Here is a 22,688-nt window from a genome sequence, read left to right as displayed (position 1 = left end):
GTCCTTTTCACCTGTGTCCTCAGACAAATTCTCAAGTTTGTTCTCAGTATCATTAAGTTAATTTTCTGCTGTGTCAGTTGTGCTCTTTGAAGACTCCAGTGCAAAATTTAATTTTTACATTAAATTTAAGGTTATATTCTCAAGCACATACAAGTATTCTTTTTTTAAAATATTTTATTTGTGTATTTGGGAGAGAGCACATGCAGGGGGTGGGGTGGCCAGGGTAGTGGGAGAGGGAGAAGCAGGCCCTCCACTGAGCAGGGAGCCCGATATGGGGCTTGATCCCAGGACGCTGGGGTTATGACTTGAGCCTAAGGCAGATGCTTAACCAGCAGAGCTACCCAGGGACTCCGTAATTCTTGCATTGAAGTGTAGTGTCCTCTGTGAGTTTTCTTATTCCCAACAGCTTCTCAGTCTTCAGATCTTAATCTCCTCTCTGACCTTCTATTTTTAGTTCACAGAGGCCATGTTCATTATCTTATTAAGAATACAATATGTTTAAACCTGCCTTCTGTTGTCCAGAGTAAATAGCTTTCAAACATATATTTTTGGGTTTTTTTCTTTCTTTTTAGCTGAATACATTTTTCTTAGTTTACCTAATACATTTTATTGTATTCAGCTTTACTGAGGTATAATTTGCATACCACCAATTCGTTTTAAGTATATAATTTAATGACTTAGTAAGTGTACAGAGAGTTGTGCAAGCATCCCTGCAGTACAATTTTAGATCATTTATCTATCGTGCTCACTTGCAGTCACCTCCGGTTCTCACTCGTAACCCCAATCAAGCACTAATCTGTTTTCTAAATCTATAGCTTTATATTTTCTGAATATTTCATACAATTACAATCGTACAATTTTTGGCCTTTTGCATCTGACTTCTTTCATTGAGCCTAATGTTTTTTATCAATACTTCATTCCTTTTTATTTCCAAATAATACTTGATTCTGTGTGTATGAGTATATATATATATATATATATATATACACACACACATATATATATGTATATATTGCCAGTTTGGCAATTTCTTTAAAAAGTTAAAATATATACCACATTTTGTTTCACCGTTCTCCAGTTGATGGATATTAGTGTTTTTTTCCATTTTTATGAATAATGCTACTATGAACATTCACGTGCAAGTTTTTGTGTGGACCTATCTTTTGATTTCTCTTGGGTAGATATCTAAGAGAAATTTATGGGTCATATGATGAATTTATATTTAACTTTTTAAAGAAATTGCCAAACTGTTTTCCAAAGTGGCTGCACCATTTTTTTTTAATTGGTGTGATACCATTTGATTGTCTTCTTTTTTTTTTTTTTAAGTAAGGTCCATGCCCTGTGTGGTGCCCTGCACTGGGCTTGAAATCACAAGCCTGAGATCAAGACCTGAGCTAAGATCAAGAGTCAAATGCTTAACTGACTGAGCCATCCTGGTAGCCCCTGCACCATTTTACATTCTACCAGCAAAAGAGGGTTCAATTTATCAACATCCTTGCCAACCTTATTGCCTATCTTTTTTATTATAGCTATTCTATTGAACGTTAAGTGGTATGTCATTATAACTTAAATTTGTGTTTCCCTAACAACATCAAACATCTTTTCCTGTGCTTATTTTCCATTGATGTATCTTCTTTTGTGTAATATCTATTCTATTTTTTGTTCATTTAAATTGGCTTATTTTGTCTACTTATTTTGAGTTCTAACTCAAACTCTGTTTATTCTGGGGGTGCCTGGGTGGCTCAGCCGGTTAAGTGTCCAACTCTTGATCTCAGGGCCTGATCTCAGGTGGTGAGTTCAAGCCCTACACTGGGCTTAATTAAACTCTTAAAAAAATAGATATCTAAACTATATATATTCTGGATACACTTTTTTTATTAGATGTATGATTTGTAATGTTTTCTGTGTTGCTTGCCTTTTCACTTTCTTTGTAATGTCTTCTGCAATGCAAAAGTTTTTGATTTTGATGGAGTCCAATTTATGAATTTTTTTATCACATATGCTTTTGGTGTCACTTCTAAGAAATCTCTGCCTAACCTACAGGAAAATCACTCTACTGTTTTTCTAAGAGTTTTACGAGTTTTAGCGATTACATTCACGCCTATGATCCATTTCGAGTTAATTTTTGTGTATGGCATGAGTTAGGCATCTAAATTTATCTTTTTGCGTATGGATCTCCAATGACCCCAGCACCATTTCTTGAAAAGACTATCCTTTCCCCACTGAAATGCCTTTGTCCAGTGTACTTTTATTTTTCTACTTTTTTTTCTTTTTAAAAAATATCATTGAATGTCAGACTTTCCTTTTAAATTCAATGTTGTCTCAAGACACACTCACTGTGTCACTAGTTCGTAGTCCCTCTCGAGACTGCTTGTTTTCAGATGCAAAGCTGTCGCACAGCTTGGTACACACAGCTCCAATCCAACATCTGATGGCTGGTAGACCTTTATCTAGTTCTGGCCTGTTCGGAAGGAACATGAGAAATTCTACTACTGCAGCACTCAGGCATGCTGACGAGGGGGAAAATTTGAATCTTAGAAAAATCTTGTTCTTTTTTTTACCAGTAGTATGTGAAAACCAACAAACCTCAATTTGGGTGTTCCCAAGGCTTTTCTACCTGTGGTTCTATCCACGAAGCCCTGGATAGGAAAAGAACCTAGCTAATGATTCATCGCACAATTAATCATCTAGCTCCTTCACTGCTTGGCTCCTGCTTGTATTGGAGCATTGGAGTTTTAATAACCTGAGAGCTGCTGATTGCAAATCAGCCAGGCCCTTTCTCCAGATACATGATAAGGCAGGATCTGTGCAATATTTATGCGTGTGTTGGAGAAAGTAGGGCTGGGATGTAGAAGTGTTGGCTGCCCAGTTGTTTGCTTTTTAATAACTTTATTGAGCCATGTTTTACATGTCATATAATTAACCCATTCCAACTGTACAGTTCAGTGATCTCTAAGTAAAATTTCCAAGGCTTACAATTACTACAAGAAATTTGCATTTTCATTACCTTATAAGATCCCCCATGCCCACTTACTGTTAATCCCCGTTCCTTCCCTCCCTCTTGCTACTCCAGGCAACCACGAATCTACTTCTTCTACCTATTGATTTGCCTTTTCTGGACATTTCATATAAATGGAATCATACAGTATGTGTCTGTCTGGCTTCTTTCACTTAACATAAGTGAGGCTCATCCATGTCTTATCATGTATCAGTAGTTCATTCCTTCTTTTTTAAATCACTGGATATTATAGTATTGTGGGGGGTACCACATTTTATTTATCCATATTTATCCATTCACCAGTAGATGCACATTTGGGTTGTTCCCAATTTTGAGCTATTAGGAATAATGCTTTTAAGGGTATTCTTGTGTAAATCCTTTTGTGAATATAGGTTTTCATTCCTCTTGCGTGTACACCTAAAAGTGGGATTGCTGGATCATATGGTAAATTTGTGTTTAACCTTTTAAGAATTAGGGATGTCTGGTTTTGATTGGTCTCCATTTCTTCTGTTTCAGACAGTTAACGTTACATGTAAGATATAGTATGTTTCTTCATTGAAATCCACTGATACTGTTATTAAGGGAAATTTTTCTCAGATTCTGGAAGATGCTTGACTGTTAACTTTAGTTTCCAGTGTTACCGCATCTATATTTTTATCTTTGCCTTCAAGTATATTTTAATAGGGAGAAAGTGATAGCTTCATATTTTATTAGCCCCAAATTCTCTCTATTGATTAACAATGTAAAAGGTAAATTTTATTTAAAATATAATATCTTAGGAAATGAATTTGATTCATCTGCGATTACTTTCCATAGCTTCCTTAATATATGGAATATTTTATTTTTATTCCATTTATATCTCATGCTCTTAGATTGATGCATATATTCCCCCTGGGTACTTATTTATTATTTATAAAGGCACTACCGTATGCGTAGCTATCAAGTTGTTCTCATATGTCTAAAACAGATGCATGTGCACGTATGTATATTCTTGAGCATTATATCAAGGGACTAAGTAAATTTATTTAGCCTACAATAAGGTACTTGTTCTTGTTCAAATTAAAATTTCAGAAATTTAGTGATTGTCCATTTATTCCAAAATTACTTTGAAATGAACTGACTAATTTGGTCAAATACAATACACTTCCAAAAGACATTACAATACGTCTTAATATGAAATAAAATCGGATTGTAAGATTTCTTTTTTTTTTTTAAGATTTTATTTATTTATTCGACAGAGATAGAGACAGCCAGCGAGAGAGGGAACACAAGCAGGGGGAATGGGAGAGGAAGAAGCAGGCTCATAGAAGAAGAGCCTGATGTGGGGCTCGATCCCATAACGCCAGGATCACGCCCTGAGCCAAAGGCAGACGCTTAACCGCTGTGCCACCCAGGCGCCCCAAGATTGTAAGAATTCAATGAGCATGTGTTCTCTAGTGATATCTATAATAGATTTCAGATTATATGTTCAGTATATAGATAGAGGTTACAGAGATTCTGTTTGTCCTTGTGTTTTAGAATTCACTGAGCAGTGTTTAAGATATGCTGAAATTCCAGGACCTAACACACATACGTATATGCACATGTGTGCTCCAACACATATATACGTATATTCACATGCGCACATAGACATGCACACAAACTCATACTCATTTGCTCTGTGAAGGTGAACATACACAAACAAACAAAACACACACCATGGATATGTTATTTCATCTTAAAAGCTTGGGTTCAGCTCTTTGCCTTTTTAAATATACCATGTGATTTTTTTTTTTAATTAAACCAATTACTGCTTCCCCTACTTTCTCTATCCTTAAAAATAGAAAAGGGCCAGTATCTCAGGAATAGTTGATTATTACTAAATTAAACCATGGAAAGGAGATTTTTTTCCCAATCCATTTAAGATTTGCAGAGAAAGTATTCTATAATCATACTTTACTCATGATTTTTACTTACTTGGTATATGATAGAAACTGCAAAGATTATGATTGTCATGCTTTATTCATAAATGTTTTCAAAAATTTGTTACAGGAAGTTAACTCAGTCTCCTTTGCCATTTGTTTTCAAATAATTTCAACTATGTCTCTAGTAAATACCTAGTATACTTTAAAGCCTATCTAAGCAAAACAAAACAAAATAAAACAAACAACAACAAAAAAAAACTAAGCAGAATCCTCCTTAATAGCAATCAGGAAAGATACAAGCAAAGACAGAATAAAAAATCAAAACAATGTCAACAGAAGCGAGTGCTAAACCCACATTAATAAGATGAAATTTAATATGAATAAATGTGATGGCCTATGATGTGATTTTTAAAAAATGTACACAAATACAGAAGGATAGAAATATATTCATAGCTATTTACACAAAAAGAGGCACTTAGGGAGTTTAGTTGACCAAAAGCTAGATATGAGAACATACAATATGATAAATGCTTAAAAAACTGGGGAGTGTGTGTGTGTGTGTGTGTGTGTGTGTGTGTACATCCTGAAGAAAAAATTGCCTGCATTCCATGTAGATATAAAAAAGATGCATGTGCACAAGTGTATTTTCTTGAGCATTATATCAAGGGACTAAGCAAGAAAAGTAGCTTTTCCAGCTTTAAAAAGTGTTTATTTAGGCATTGAAAGAAAGAAAGAAAGAAAGAAAGAAAGAAAGAAAGAAAGAAGAAAAAGAGAAACCACAAAGTTTGGAAGCCTCATAATTCAGAAGATAGGAATGGGGCCTGGGCTTGTAGGACAGAAAAGGAGATGGCCTTCTGGCAGAAGAGGGTTGACTTATGCCTGCAGATGTGGGGCTCCACCTCTGTACGCCAGGTCTACCTCCCCACACTCGCGACAGGCATCTCTGTATCAGTATCCAGAAGGGCATCACTCTCGTTCTTAAGAATGAAAAGTTCACAGCTTTTTTATTTATTAATATCTTCTGGGAACAAATCCAGATTTAAACTGCTGGTCAGTTTCCTTTCCAGAATCTTCCAAGGTTGTTTCTTGGAATAGATTCATTAGTGGTGATTTTTTTTCCCTCTATTCTCCATTTTGTTCTTTTCCAAATTCGGGTCTTCCTAACTAACAATCAGTAAAAATTTGAAAAATCTAATCCTTACATTACACTTGAGGATTTTCTGGGTACAGCTTCCTTTAATTCTTTACATTTCAATTCTGAAAATTGACTTAAGTAGAAAGTCTTATAAAATTAAAGTTATTTTCTTCCACCGCCTGGGAAATTTATAGAAACAAAAGGACAATCAACATTTGATAAACTAAAGGTGGAACTGACATATAAATAAGAAACCTAAATCTAGGGAAGCTCTATAAATGTGTATACATCACTTCTTCCTGAAAAGAAAGAATAAAAGCTAAGTTCAAATGTGTTAAGTTCGAAAATGTGCTGAGCCAGACCCTATAATAAGCCTGTTAGGATGAACTTTATTAGCTTTTAACTCATATCACACCTTTGGTGCTAATTGAACACCTACTTTTATTAAAAGTAGCATCTGCAATCTGGAACTGAAAGGTGAGCCTTTATAATAATTTATTTAAAGCTCAGTTTTATTAAAAAATACTTTATGGAATCAAAATATTGACAAAGGTGGGAGAAAAATAAAAACAAGGAAAGTACATTGAGCTTTATTTTTTCCTATGTTTGAGAACCGCCTTCAATTCTCTTTCTTGACATTTTATGTGCGTCTTTTGCTTTTCTGGAATTTTGAATAGGGGATTTTTTTTCATAAATATCAACTGGAACTTTTTCAATTCTAGTGGTAAAAAATATTTGATAAATGTATCAGCTTTTGCTGGGTAGCAAACCATCCCAAAATTTAGTGGCTTAAAACAATGATTGTTTATTTACTTAATTCTGTGGTCCTCTGTCTGGATTATTTTTGTCTTAATTGGGTCCCTGCATTTATTATTATTATTATTGGGTCCCTGACAATCAAGGCTCGGCCTCTGAAAGTTTGCTGGCTATTGTCTAGAGCCATGTGACTCTTTCTATCTAACAGGCTATCCTAGACTTGTCGTATGGGGCAGCATGTGTCCAAGAGTGAATGAGCAGAAGTGGGCCAGATCCCTTGAGCGTAGCATCAGACTAGTATGTCACCTCCCCCACCACATTTTACTCCCACCACATTTTATTGCTCAAAGCAAGTCAAAGGGCCAGCCCTGTTTGAAGAGGCACAGAAATAGACTCTGCCTCTTAATGGGGCACATTGCAAATAGGCTGCCTATTGGGAAGGGGAAGAATACACCCAGTTTTGTAGAGTCTTAATGTGGAAAACCTTAATCACTAAAAAAAGTCTTAAGTCTAATATATAACAGATAGTGGTTGGAGCCCAAATGTCAGTTGCCTTTATGCCAGTAATTTCCAGACTATTTTTTGTAGACCTTTGGTGAGTGATATGACATGGAAAACGACTTAGTCCACATCAGAGTAATCACACTGATGTTTCTCCAAGGCTAGGGAAAGTGAAAGAGTTGGGAGGGTCACTGACTTGGTCTCTCCATGACTGAGAGCAGAGAGAGAGCACTTTTTTTTTTTAAGAATTTTATTTATTTTTTCATCAGAGAGAAAACACAAACAGGGGGAGTGGCAGGCAGAGGAAGAAGAAGGCTCCCTGCTGAGCAAGGAGTCTCATGCAGGACTTGATCCCAGGACCCTGGGATCATGACCTGAACTGAAGGCAGATGCTTAACCGACTGAGCCACCCATGCATCCTAAACAGAGGGCACTTTTAGAAAACAACTTGGAAAAGAGTCCCCATGACCTGGGTTTGAAGGCAGTAAGAGAAGCCCGGGCTCTGGAGACTGTGAGGGACAGAAGAGAAACTGTGTGAGAGGAGCTGATGAGTAGAAGCCACAAAAGCCGACAGCCCATCAAAGAGTGTTGGTACCAGATATCCTTGACAAAATGATTTTGAGACCCAGAATCTTAATTTTCGACACTGGGGAAAATGGGTTAGGTAAAAAATCAAGAGAAGGATTAGAGCACAGTGAAGGTATATCGTATGTCCTATTGTAAATACTTTTCAGCTCATACGTTTTTTTTGCTCTTCAGACTTTTTCTGTAGAAAACGATGAGACATTTTTATTTTTACAAGCTTTAAATGGACTTTTATTTATGTGTTTGTTTTGACCTTCTACCAACTGCTTGGGTTAGAATGCTTCAAAAAACAAATCTATGTAAGAAGGAAGGTCCAAGGGGTCATTTCTTCATTCAGTTGATGTCTGAGCAATGACCTTACACCAGGTGGACTTCTAACAAAGAATCAAAGTTCCTGTGTGGGTAGAGCTCACGTTCTAGAATGAGGAATAGACAGGAATCAACTACACACGTCAGAGAGTGAAAGGAGCTATGGAGAAGAATAAGGCAGGGTTGGAAGACAAGAGTGCACGGAGCAAGGGAGTAGAGGAGGTATTTTATGTAGTGTTATCTGTTATCTTATATGAAATGGTTGGGGAAGGTCTCCGATTAGGGACCCTGAAGGAGTTGCAGGGGTGGGTGTGAGAGCACAGGAAGGAAGAGTGTTGCGGGCCGAGGAAAGGCCTGTCTCTGGAGCATGCCTGGCATGTTTGAGGAACCACAAGACTGTCTGTGACATGAGCACAAGGAAAGCAGGGGTGGGTGTAGTGGCTGACGAGGTACAAGAGCTTGTTGAGGGGGGGGTGTGGAAGACCGACCGCAGGCAGTGGAAGGTGGTTCTCGGAGTATGTTGTACTCACTCTGCGAACTCTGAAAACACGCCTGGGCCTAACCACAGAATCTGTTTTAATGGGTCTGGGTTGAGCCTGGTGAAGTCTTTGGAAAACATTCCCAGGATAAACCCAGTGTGTGATTGAGGTCTCCTAGGCCTCTGAAAAGCTCTGCTCTGATTCTGAGACAGAAAACTGCTGGACGATTTTGCACAGCACAGCACGACCTGATTACCCTAGCCTGCCTCCTTCACCCACATTCCCTTTGGCCCCCAAGGTCATGACTGAGTATAAAGCTTGGGATCCTGCCTTCCCCTTTTAAGGGAGAGTGGAGAATGTGGTCATGAGTGAGACCTCTGGGTGCTCATGGTGGCCCCTTCTCAGCCACGCTCCCTGAGAGGTGTCAAGGATATAATAGGAGGGAGGGAGGAAGACTTCTAGAGCCTCTCCTGTTCCCTTCAAAATGGGTTGAAGTTTGTCTTAGTCCATTCAAGCCGCTGTAACAAAACACATACTGGGCAGCTTATAGATAAAAGATATTTATTTCTCACAGTTCTGGAGCCTGGAAGTCTGAGATCCGACTTGTGTCCTCATGGCCAGGTGAGGGCCCTCTTCTGGGTTGCACACGTGTATCTCACTGGTAGAGAGGGCTGGGGAGCTCTCTGGGGCTCTTTTGGTAAGGGCACTAATCCCATCCATGACGACTCCGCCCTTATGAACTAAGCACCTCCCAAAGGCCCCACCTCCAAATACCATCACACAGGACATTAGGATTTCAACATATGAATTTTGGGGGGGTAAAGTGGGGGGGGGGGACATAAACATTCAGATTCAGACAGCAGCAGAGCCAGAGTTCCTGCCTTTCAGTTTTCCTCCAGCCTTTGTTGGAAATCCGCATGCCTCTTTCCCAACGTTGCCCTAGATTTAGAGGATGACTGTGAGTGTGTGTGTCACTGCTGGTGAGTCCTATGTTGAAATAGAAAAATATATTGCTTGTGTGTAATGTACGTAAACTAAGGCCCCAAGCCCATGCTGCGTTGTGTCACTGCTCAGAAATAATCCGAGCCTTTTCGTCCTTTGAAGTTACATTATAATGTAATTATTCAAAACAAGAACACAGAAGTTGGATAACTTACACCCTGACTCTAACACTTACGGGCTCACTGGTTTCTCCTTTGTGTGCTTCAGATAATTGGGTCAACCTTCTAAGTCTGTTGTAAAATCAAACGACTAGTTACATAGTAAGCAATTAGAAATGTGCATGACACAACAGTTAGTGCTCAATATATCCTAGATATTAGTACAGCTATAGTTTCCTTCCTGATTTCATCACAGGACAAATGGGTCTCTTAGCAAACACATAGGAGACTATTATACATGTCATGACTTTCAGTGCCATGTTAGACAGGCTTTTCTCTGTTGTTTAATTGCTGAAAACATAAAGATCCTACATATTAAGAAGTGGACTAAATTTCAAATGAGGGAAAAAAGGCCGTCTCAAAATACTTTTAGAACAGGAACAATCCACTTTCTTTAATTGTTGTACAAGCGTGTGTTTTTGGAAAAACCCTTTAATTCCTGGCCTTGACATGGATGAAAAAGAATAGCATCCTCTTTTTGGACTAGTTGAGGGTGGGAAGGAAAAGAATTAAGATGTGGTCAAGAAGACATGCTTTCAACACATTTATCTAGAGAACCATCTGAAGCTCCTACTTTGAGAACAAAGATGAAGATGTGAGATTTAGTTCTGGAGTCCCAGACCACTTCCCTGAAGAGATTCCTGAATTTCATGCATGCAGGTGGGGCAGGATAACGCGGGTGGGGGACAGTTGGTGATGAACGTTTACACTCACAAGAAAGAGACTGGACTTACACTAGTTTCCCAACTTTCTCTACCCAAGATGAGTCCTATCTGTTTTATTGGAGTCAGAAAGTTAATAAAAACTTACTGGAATATGAAAAGATGATTAAATATGTATTGACAATTTAAATGTGATACTTGGAAGTACTTGTCTTAGAGGTGCCTTACGCTCAGTTTACCTTTATTCAAGGAGCAATCTTTTTTCAGAGCTTTGGGTTTAACACCTCGCTTGAGTGATATTCAAATAAGAGTAAAATAGAAAACGCCTCTTAGGAAAGGATGGCCTGGTTTCAGCCTTTCTCCGATATTAATTTAGAGGGCTCATTTTAACATTGCCCACAGGATAAAGTCTAAATTTCTCAGCTGCACAAGCTGACCTCAGTGCTTTAGAAGTGTCTCCTCTGCCTGAGCTCTGTGGTGTCTCTGCCTCCATTACTTCTTGTCTGAAGTCTCTGAGTCTATAAAGGCTCCCCTATTCCCCTGAGCTTTTGCTGCTGCTTTTATTTGGTTTTATTTTTGTTGAAATTGTGTACATCCTTCAAAGATCAGCCATCTCAGATGATTTCCTCTGATCTCTTCAGATCTGGAATCATAGTTGCCTCTTTGTCCTCTCAATCTTTTGTTTGTTCTTCATTCATTGCCCTTCATTAATTCTGTCTACTGTTAAAGCTAATTATCCGCATTCTCTTAACCATCATAAACAGCTCTTTGGTGGGGAGGAGAGTAAAATATTCCTCAGTCACATTTGTATAACCATATAGTATCATACATATGCCAGAACTCAACAAATATCAATGGAATGAATGAAAAATAAAGACCCCCCTCAAAAAAGCTCTCAGAATCTTAGAACATACTTTCCCTCATTTCCCTTGCGTGATGTCCCTTTACCTCATGGCCGTTTGGACTTCTACTTTTGTGTCTATGTATTTCTTCTACGACAGTTTGATTATGGACACTTTTTGCTTGCAACAGCCTTATTCAGTAGCCTTCAAGATCCGACTCATGCCATCAGTATCATTTGCTCTTCTTACATTTTGTTGCAGACGTACTGAATTGTGTCCCGGAAATGGTTTTTCTACATGGAACACTTTGTTTTTCCCTTTCTGCTCTTCTCTTCTTTGACCGGCTGACTCTTCCTCTCCCAGAATCAAGATAAGATGTTACTTCTTTCTGGAAATTGTCCCTAGCTCCCCACACCATCTCCAGCCCCAGGCTGGGTTAAGCCTTTCTCCTTTATGATCTAGTGTAATAAAGATAAAAAAGACTTGGGTCAAAACCTGATCCTGCTGCTTACCGAACACTGATTTTAGACCAGCCCTTCTCAAATTTTATCATGCATCAGAATCACCTGGAGAGCTTGTTAAATCAAATGGGTGTTTTAGGGGTGCCTGCATGGCTCAGATGATTAAGTGTCTGCCTTCGGCTCAGGTCATGATCTCCAGGTCCTGGGATCAAGCCCCATGTCAGTCTTCCAGCTCAGCAGGGGGTCTGCTTCTCCCTCTCCCTCTGCCTCTCCCCCCTGCTCATGCTCTCTTTCTGTGTTTCTCTCTCCCAAATGAATAAATAAAATCTTTTAAAAGGGGGGGGGTGTTTTAAGAATTAATTGAGATAATATATGTAAAATGTTTGACATGAATTAGTGCTCAATCATGGCCAGTTACTTTTGTTTTTACATTATCACTGCTTTCATCACACTGTTTTAAATTGCAGACCGAATAGACCACTTGCCAAGTAAATTAGGAAACTCACAATGAGCGGTGACTCTGCCGGTTTTATTATTGTTGTATCACAGGTGCCCTATAAAATGCATTAGTTAGCACTAAATGAACATATAATAAAATACACTCAAAATAAAAATGTTCAATAAATATTTAATAAAGTGAATTTGGGTGCTTCTTTGTAGGTAGCTCCTACACAGACTGTTCCAGAATTCCCTCGTTCAGCTTGCTGTATTTGTGGGTTTTCTTGGGGCTGCTTTTGTTGATTGGTTCCTGAACCACTTTTGGTTATGGTGAATCAGTCTTCACAGCCTTTGTTTCTAAGATTATACAAGCAACATAGAGAACATCTTTCTGTAAAGAAGTAGAAATAAACAAGCACACAGGCGATTCATTTGGCTCTGTGGTCTGGATTTCATACTGAATGGAAGCAGTTGCAACAATGTATTCCCCTGCCTTTGGGGCCTAAACCTTCGCCTGCATTTAACACTGGAAATGGGTTAGAAATTAACATGGGGAAAATGTAATTTGGAGTTCTTTGCAAATTCATGAAGCCTCCTCTTTTGGGAAGCCTCTTCTGCTTTTACATTCCGTCTATACCCCCATCCTCCTCTCTGACCTCAGAACCTCATATTTTATGAATACACTCATTATGAATATGTTTCATTAGTTCAGCAAATGTTTTATCCCATATCTGCCATGTGCCAAGTACTATTCTGATGGTGGTGATACCACACTAAGACAAAGCCCCTGCTTCACAGAACCTAAAGCAGGGCATTTACCAACTTGTACAATAATTGTTTGCTTCTCTGTCTCCCACGGTATATTGTGAGCTTCCTGATGGTGGGTGCACTATTTAATTGATCTTTGGATATCCAGTTCAATATCAGGTATATGGTAGGTATTCATACATATGGATTAGTATTTATACAGAAGGGCCCTCCTTGTTATATTGGTGCTGAGAAATGGAACAGAGTACCAGAGATCATGTATTGCGGGTCCGTGAAAGGATCTGGCGCGAGATACGTATTTTTTTACTTACAAAGTGTTGTTTGTCTGAATTTCAATTAGGGCCAATCAATACATAACAACCAGATTTCTAGCATCTCTACAAAAAGCCTGCATTTCTGTATTGCACCAGTCAGCTGCAGCTAATTCCCACTCACCCTGCTCCTGAGATGGAGCCTGTCCTCTCCAGTTCTCTGGAATGATTCCCTCCTGTATTACACGTGTGCATGTGAATATGGGTATTGTATTTGTTTGCATAGATGTATGTTGAGGGAAGAGTAAATTCTTCAAATTCTACATAAACCCACTGAAAGCTTGTCTTTACAAGCTTATGAAACCCTGCCTTCAACTGGAAATACCCTATTCCTTTTTTTTTTTTAAGCGATGAGGAATGCTAACAAGGAAAGGATTTGCTTTTGTGTAGAGTATTTAATATATTGGGTCATCAATCTAAATTTTATCCAAGTTGTTTTCTGCAGTTTCACAGTGGGTTTCCTGTCTTCCTCAAATTATTTAGATGATTGCCAGTTACTCTTCTACTGAGACGTGTATCCCAGTCCAAAGTAAAAATACATTAAAATTTATCTGGTTTGAATTTTTTTCCTTCTGTATGATTATTGAACTAACATGATTTATTTGGTTTGGTTTTGTCATATGACATTAGGCACTTCTAAAACCATAAAATTGGGTTAAAATGATAGTTTACCAAACTAATTATGTTCATGCTTTGTTTCAGCTGTCCTTAAAAAGAAGAGGAAGCAAAGATTTGCCAAAATCTGAAAAAAAGACTCAACAGACTCCCACAGAGGTATGTGGAAAGAAAATTTCAACTAGTACATCAGACTCCTCTCAATGTATAGAATAATAAGCTATATCTGTAAGTGGACATAGTAGCCAGATATACACTCATGTAAAAAAAAAAAAGTTTAATTATGCATATTCACTCTGTAGCTGTAGAGACAGGCCGTATAAAGCATTCAGCGTCTTTGCTGATAAAGCTAACGCCAACACCCCATTATTGCTTTTATGTCGTAAGCACATGGCAAAATGTCATTAGTACCTTATGTGTGCTGTGTTTGACAACTGTACACATACTGCTAATCTTCTTCACTCATAATTAATAAGGTCAATAGAATGGCTGTTCCTCTAGCATCAGGAATGAGTAGAGAAAGGAATGTTGTAGGAAGGGATGGTGAGGGGAGAGAGAGCCTTCTGATGAGAAGGGCCTAGAAGAACCAATTCTCTATGGCAGTGATTGGGGAAACAAAAGAAAGGAAATGCATAAAAATAAAACTTAGAAGATGCACTAAGGGGGGCCTGGCTGGCTCAGTCAGTGGAGCGTGTGACTCTTGATCTCGGGGTTGTGGGTTTGAACCCCACACTGGGTGCAGAGATTCCTTAAAAATAAAATCTTAAAAAAAAAAGATGTATTCAACATGGGCTTGTTAGGAACTTTAGAAACACAGCCACAGTAGACTAGCTCTGCCTTCAGGTTCAGCANNNCAGAATGCGCTGGTGGATGTTAACGAGGGAGATTTTAAAGCAGAAGAGGACATATTTGGGGGCAGAAGTGACATTATGGCTCTCCAAAAACACTTGGCTAGTTATTGAATGTTGCATGCGTCAGTTGAAATCTCATACTATAGCATACCTTTTTTTATTCTTACAAGTTGTTTTTTCATTAGAAAATAATTTTAAATAAAGCAATATTGAAATATCCAAAATTTGGAAAAGTTGATCTCAATTTTTTTAAAAACACAACATATTAAATGTTTTTTTTTTGAAGATTTATGTATTCATTTTAGAGAGAGAGCATACAAGTGGGGGGGGGGGAGGGGCAGAGAAAGAATCTGAAGCAGACTTCCCGCTGAGCACGGAGCCCAATGCAGGGCTCCATCCCATGACCCAGGAGATCATGACCTGAGCTGAAACCAAGAGTTGGATGCCTCAGCCAACGGAGCCACCCAGGAGCCCCATAACACACAACATATTGAATGTTTATCTTCCCTTTTCCTCTCTCTGCTCTGTTCTTGGCTAACTTTTCTCCCGGTACTGGCAAAAGGATATTGAGAGGTGTCAGCACTTCAAAAATCCTGGAGGGTCTCAGACCAAGATCATGACTCCATTTTGTATCTTTCTCGTTGTTCTCTTACTAAGTTCAAAGATGCTCAGTCCTACAGCTTTCTCACTCTGCCTTTGCCGTAACTGTAGCCACCTGTCTGTATGTATTTTGCTACAGATCATTTCAAATGTTGCCATCAGTTCTCTTCTCCACCTCATTAATGGAGAAGGGGCTATATGCTCCCTGTTCTAAAATCCTAAGTCAGCTTTAATCAGGAGTATATTTCTTTTAAAACTCACATTTGGCCTATTCTTATACTTCCTGTGTTAAAGTTTATTTATTTTTCCAACAACACTCTCTTATTCAGGAATGTTTAAGAGTTTGTTTCTAGCTCTGTGACCCTCCCACTCGATGTGCACGTGGGCACCTTTCTGCAAAAGACATCCACAGCCTTCGTCCGTGTCCCAGTGGGACCTTGGACCTTACAACAGTCAAGAAACACTGCAGTCCACGAGTTTTTATTTCATGGCCCAAACGCCTGGGAAATTTATAAGTGCGCTGTTGTGGCCGTTGAAGTCCCTGCTAGTGTTTCCAGTTCATTTATTTGCAGAGATTATTACCCGTAGTTTTTCAAAAACCCACGCCAGCAGATTGATCGGGACTGTCTTGGATGGGAGATCTCAATTATAAAGTAGTCCACAGATGGTTCTATTGCTCAGTCAAGGTTGAGGACCATTGATTCTTAGATTACTGCAAGCGTCCCATTCTATTGTTTACGTATTCATCTCCCATACTTGGCCAGGGCAGATTGTAGTCATGGGTCATGTTATTCAGCTTTGACTTGTCAGTGTCTAGTGTCTGATACTGCAACGTGTTCGATGTGCACTTTTGAATACTCCCTTGTCTCCTTTATCTAGGTTGAGCCAAATGAAATTGCCACCATGCTGTGATTTTGACCTATGCAAATGGCAGTTCCATGTGGTTCAACCCACTGTTACTTGTACAGCGGTGTACTTCATTTTATTTGCATCAGCTTCTTCGACGTATTATTTACATGTTGCTTCAGCAGCACAGTGACTTTATTTACTGAGAAATGGTATTGCACAACAATTAAGAACAGTGACATGCCAGTTGTATGGCCTTAGGTGACTTACTTATTCTTTCCATGCCTTTGTTTCCTCGTCTGTAAAATGGGATCATGATAGAGAGCTGTTGTAGGAATTAAATGAGTTTAATTTAGCATCTAGTAGTGGCTAAGTCAAAGCTGGGCTCAGCTCCCTTCTTTTGGCCCCTCATCATCTTTTGGTCCCCTTCTTCGCATGTCATTCGCATCTTCTTAAGAGTGAGTCTTCAACATACACAAAAATAAGAGACAACTTGCTTCACATCTGTAATATTTCTTTCCACAGCATTCACTGTGGAAAATAGGAGCAAGCATGTACTGCCCAGTCATTGTCAACCAGGCACTTTCCATACCATCTCGGAGTTGACATTTTCAGCATTTATATACAGTCTTTCCATGCTCAGTTGCAAATGCAGCTATCATACTTAGGTGACAGGCTGAGCACACAGGGCACATTGGCCTACGGGGTTCTTAAGTTCTTTGTATACTGCAAAGACTTTTTTTTAAACGAATACAAAATAATTACCATGGTGCCCGTCATTCTCCTTTCCTCGTAGTGACTTTCTTACATGTAGTGTATGTCGAAGTCTTAAAATAAGGCTTACGTTTTCATTCCTTTAAGGCAGGAGAGTTTACATATACACGAATCAGGTAGCCTTCTCTTTCATGCTTGCTTAACATAGCCTGGTGAAGTGTGATTCTGCCCCAGTCTGTGACTTAGACCACAACCAGCGCTATTTTGGTTACATTCAAGCTGCAGCATTTCACTAACATTTTTTTTTTTTTTACTAGTAAATAAAGGCCTAGCCTTGCAATCAAGGAGTTCTACCGTACACGTAGCCCAACCTAACTTCCCAGTCTCTCCTACTCTTACTGCCTAACAAAGCCTAGCTTATGTAAAAGCATATCGGATTTGCTTATTGCTGGTCACCTTTCTATTCAAACATTGTTTCTAATTTCTGCATGATATTTGACTCTCCTGCCCCCACCACACCTTTAACCATTTCTTATGTGTCTCTCTTTCCTTTCTTCTTCTCTTCGGTTGCTTTCAAAACCACTGCCATAGCTTCAGCCATCACCTCTGTTTTTGTTTTAGTTTTTTTCAACCATCACCTCTATACATCTCATTCTCACGTCCTCCCCTTTGGACCTGAACTCTCTACAGGGCCAGAGGTGTAATCTTTGTAATCTTGGGCCTCCGATTCCACTTGCCTGTTGATAGATGTTTTCACTAGATATCCCTCCACTGACACACCTCAAAGACAGCAGTTTAATACTTAGACACATCTTCTTCACGCCTCCTCCTCTTTGTTCACTCTTTGTCCTGTCATCAGCAGCACCGTCCATCAAGACACTGATGCTGGAAACATCAGGGTTACCTTTGAGTCTTCTGCTGATGTGATATTAAATATTGTTGTGTGTCCTTGGTTTCATACTCGCTGAATTCATTTGAGGGCTCAACACATAGTCTCTTGTAGAGCCGCTTCTCTCTGTCCTTGTGAAATGGATTTTCATGTCAAATCGTTCTGTAACATACATTCTTGTCCTTCTCTCTCACTGTGCTCCTGGGAATTATCTCGTCTCTTCTCTCTGTGCTTCTGCCCTTTCTTCTAAACCCCTTCTAGAGGAAAGTATGCAAACGAACACATCTGATTTCTTTTCTTTTACCCCATTGTCCTACTTTCCTTCTCTTGTGCTGCTTTTCTAGAGGCAACACGAATGGTGGAAAGAATGAGTTTTGGAATCAGTCTGGATACAGATGTGCTCTGTCGCTTATTAACTTGTGCTCTACCAAGTTAATCAACCTTTCTGAAGCTCATCTGCCTTATCTATAAAGTAGACCTACATCACCTTCCCCATAGGGCTAATGTCAGGGTCTAATGATATAAAGAATGTGATGTCAGGCTCTGTGCATTAGGCAGCCCTCAACCCTTCCGTATTCATGCTCATTAGCAGAAAGGAGAACAAAAGACCTGTGCCCTGCTCTCCATCTCTTCCATCTCAAAGGTCTGGGCCACATTTAATGAGCAGCTCTGGCAGAAGTTCATTATTCTCACCTTCAATACCAGTAGTTGCTGCTACTTTACCACAATTCATCTCAAGCACAGCTGACTCATTGCCAGGCAAGGATGGCATTTTTATCTCCATTTAAAAAATGAGAAGGGGCGCCTGGGTGGCACAGTCCATTAAGCATTTGCCTGCGGCTCAGGTCATGATATCAGGGTGCTGGGGTCAAGTCCCCCATACAGCTCCCTGCTCAGAGGGGAGTCTGCTTCTCCCTCTCCCTCTGTCTCTCCCCACCCCCACTCATGCTCTCTCTCTCTGCCTCTGTCTCTCTCCCTCTCAAATAAATAAATAAATAAATTTAAAAAAATTTTTTAAATAAGGGAAAAAAATCCACAGAAGTTACGCGGTTGACCCAAAGTACATACTTAAAAGAGAATTTGGGGAAAATGTCTTCAGGAAATGCGTCCTTGGGCATAATAATGTACTTTGATATTAGTTAGTTCTCAGCAAGTTATTTTCCAATTTTTGTTTGTACTTTTCAACTTAGTCAATGATTAGTGTTTGCAGGTTGTCCTAAGAAAGAGGAGAGCTCCTATAGGGTCCACTCCATCATCCATTTACCGGGCAGAACCCACTTTGTTCATTTCAGACTGATGGGAATATATCTTATTTTTAAAGCGATCTGGCTGAAACACTTGGCAGTTTCTCCTTGGATGGGCCATTTCAGTGCTAAATTTTCCTTACTTGAAATAAGGCCTTTAAATAAGCAATTCTGCCTTGAAGAAAAATGGAGGAGAGATTACTTTCTTTGCTCTTTCAGAGTGATCATGAACTTTAGAGTCAGACAGAACTGAATTCAAATTTCGCCTTTGTCTTTTGCCACTTATTAGCTCTGTTAACCTTGAAAAAGTTCTGGAGTATCTTTAAACCAGGTATTTTAATATCTATTACTAAGTTTACTCTAAACATTCAATTAGGTCATACGTTAAAGAACTTTACAGAAATTATCTGAGAGCCCATGCCCAATAAATAGCAGTGAGTGCACAGCAGGTGGAAAGTTCCTTCTGAGGAATAGGTTCACATTTATTATAGTCCGGGGAATTCAAATCATGTAAAAAACAAATCATACAAAAGGAACATTGTCGAAATGACAGCCCCACAGTTGTGCTTAGTTACAATATGTGATAATTTCTGAATAGTGATGACCATAGTGTTTCTCTTTTTATATTTCTTTCTCTTTCTGTTTCCGGGATGTGATATTGTCCTAATCTTTTATCTGCCAAATAATTTAAACGATTTGGAGAAAATATACAGCATCTACTTCTCTCTGTCTGTCTCATTGAATCTTAATTACGAGAAACAAGCAATTACTTTTGCAGGTGTACTTTTTTTTGTTTTCTTGATTTACATAAAAATGATCTCCTACCCTCTTCCCCTCTTTCTCCCAAATGAGGAGGACAATGAAGATCTGAAATGCCAGCTGCAGTTTGTGAAGGAAGAAGCTGCTTTGATGAGAAAGAAAATGGCCAAGATTGATAAAGAAAAGGACAGATTCGAACACGAGCTTCAGAAGTACAGATCCTTTTATGGAGATCTGGACAGTCCTTTGCCGAAAGGAGAAGCAGGGGGGCCTCCGAGCACCAGGGAGGCTGAGCTCAAGCTGCGGCTGAGGCTGGTGGAGGAAGAAGCCAACATCCTGGGCAGGAAAATCGTGGAACTGGAGGTGGAAAATAGAGGCCTGAAGGCAGAACTCGACGACCTGAGGGGGGACGACTTCAACGGCTCGGCCAACCCCCTCATGAGGGAGCAGAGCGAATCCCTGTCGGAGCTGCGGCAGCACCTGCAGCTGGTGGAAGACGAGACGGAGCTGCTGCGGCGGAACGTGGCCGACCTGGAGGAACAGAACAAGCGCATCACGGCGGAGCTCAACAAGTACAAGTACAAGTCGGGCGGCCACGAGAGCGCGCGACACCACGACAGCGCCAAGACCGAGGCTCTGCAGGAGGAGCTGAAGGCGGCACGCTTGCAGATCAACGAGCTCAGCGGCAAGGTCATGCAGCTGCAGTACGAGAACCGCGTGCTGATGTCCAACATGCAGCGCTACGACCTGGCCTCGCACCTGGGCATCCGCGGCAGCCCCCGCGACAGCGACGCCGAGAGCGACGCGGGCAAGAAGGAGAGCGACGACGACTCGCGGCCGCCTCACCGCAAGCGCGAAGGGCCCATCGGCGGCGAGAGCGACTCGGAGGAGGTGCGCAACATCCGCTGCCTGACACCCACGCGCTCCTTCTACCCCGCGCCCGGGCCCTGGCCCAAGAGCTTCTCCGACCGGCAGCAGATGAAGGACATCCGCTCGGAGGCCGAGCGCCTGGGCAAGACCATCGACCGGCTCATCGCCGACACTAGCACCATCATCACCGAGGCGCGCATCTACGTGGCCAACGGGGACCTGTTCGGACTGATGGATGAGGAGGACGACGGCAGCCGCATCCGCGAGCACGAGCTGCTCTACCGCATCAACGCGCAGATGAAAGCCTTCCGCAAGGAGCTGCAGACCTTCATCGACCGCCTCGAGGTGCCCAAGTCTGCGGACGACCGCGGCGCGGAGGAGCCCATATCCGTGAGTCAGGTACAGTTCTGCCTATTGCGAGCCACGGCGATGGCGAGGCTGGTCCGCGGATTCGTGGTCCCTGGTGGGGCGTCTCCGCGCACCGACCTCCGCGCCCCGCTTTAGGGAAGTCCCCGCTCAGAGCCTCACTGGGCTTCGTAGCCCCACAGCACACCTGTTCTCTCACACGGTCCTTCTTCAGGCCTCAGGTTTTCGTAACCCACTTAGTAAGTCCCTCCCCTCTGTTTTGTTTAAAAAGGAAATTTACACCCCCCCCTCAGTTTTTGTGTAAATATTAAGGGCTTTTTAAGATATATTATTATTTGTCAACATGTTCAGTATTACTCTACTGATTCAATGGATCGAGCTGAAAGAAAATCCCAGATGGGAATCTTCGATTATGCATTTGCAGGTTTTGAACCAAGATTGAAATTGGGTTTAAACATTTTTTAATTACTAAATATCCAGGATTATTGTATAACTACTGACAAATGTACAAACCAGCAATAAAGAGAGAGGATAACTGTGTCTACAGCCCTACCAAAAGGAACACATGGAAGTCAGTCCTTTACCACAAGCGGAAGTAAGAGGATCATTATTTTTAGGGGAAAAAAATCACTGCCAGCTCTCTAGAGGAGACTCTCAGGACTGGGGAAGGAGTGTTTAACTTTAACGCAACACCAATTCAGAGAAATAGTAATAACTATTCCCGAACAGGGAAAACCAGCATTTTTCCTTCATCCTAATTTGTAGAGGCACAACTGATGAATTGGACTGAGCTGCTCTAGCCAGGTATGGTGGCCAAAGACCCATGCATTTTGTCAGAATTAACCACACACGAGAGAATTTGTAAAACGTAACAGGCAGCACAGCCTCTCTGGCAAGCCTCCTGTCCTGTATCCATTGGAGAACACACGGAAGTACAACAGCATGCATGGCTTTTAAGACACGCAAGAGATTTAAATTTAAAAATCAGTGTATACGCAGAAGCATGATATTAAATTAACTGCCTGTTAGTCACAACTAGAAAAATCGCAACCCTATTGCTTCTTTACCTTGCATGTTGCTCTGCTTTGCTCTGGAAAAAAAAAAAGTTTTATGATAAAACTTGTTGAATTTTGAAATGTTAAAGCTTATTGTTTCTCTACTTACGTCAAATGGTTTGTTTTTAGTTTCTTCGTAGCAGATTTTTGAATACTCGAAGCATGTGGGTTTTCAATTATACCATCAGGGGAAAAAATAGAAATCAGAGTGAGAGAAGGCACTGTGCTGCGAATAGGTTTCAGATTTTGTAAATACAGGCTGAAGGGAGGGTTCTTCTTCATCTTAAATTGAATGAATGCTTAGATTAGTTAATATAAATTTAAGTTTTAAAAATTATTATTAATTAACTCTTCTCTTTGTCTTTGCATTTACCTTCCCAGATGTTCCAGCCTATCATTTTGCTTATTCTCATTCTTGTATTATTTTCATCACTTTCTTACACAACAATATTTAAACTTGTCTTCCTTTTTACACTGTTTTTTGTACTGTAAATCTTTCATCATTTACCATTCATTGTAGTATTTTCAGTTCATTTATTTTCCTCACCCTTCAAGACAAGAAGTAAAAGA

General features: G+C 40.2%; 1 protein-coding gene across 1 annotated transcript in view; it reads left to right on the top strand.

Moving 5' to 3' along the window:
- Nucleotides 1–22,610, top strand: part of SOGA3 (SOGA family member 3) — a 38,421-nt gene extending 15,811 nt beyond the window's left edge. Inside the window, exons 4-6 of the mRNA XM_040627787.1 lie at nucleotides 14,012–14,083; nucleotides 19,921–21,096; nucleotides 22,500–22,610. Coding sequence (XP_040483721.1) covers nucleotides 14,012–14,083; nucleotides 19,921–21,096; nucleotides 22,500–22,610 — 1,359 coding nt within the window. The remainder of the gene's footprint in view (nucleotides 1–14,011; nucleotides 14,084–19,920; nucleotides 21,097–22,499) is intronic.
- The last annotated feature ends 78 nt before the right edge of the window (nucleotides 22,611–22,688 follow it).

This window comes from Ursus maritimus, unplaced genomic scaffold, assembly GCF_017311325.1.
Source record: "Ursus maritimus isolate PB19 unplaced genomic scaffold, ASM1731132v1 scaffold_13, whole genome shotgun sequence".
NCBI lineage: Eukaryota > Metazoa > Chordata > Mammalia > Carnivora > Ursidae > Ursus > Ursus maritimus.
The sequence above is the reverse complement of the archived record's forward strand: the minus strand, read 5'-3'. Positions and strand labels throughout refer to the sequence as shown.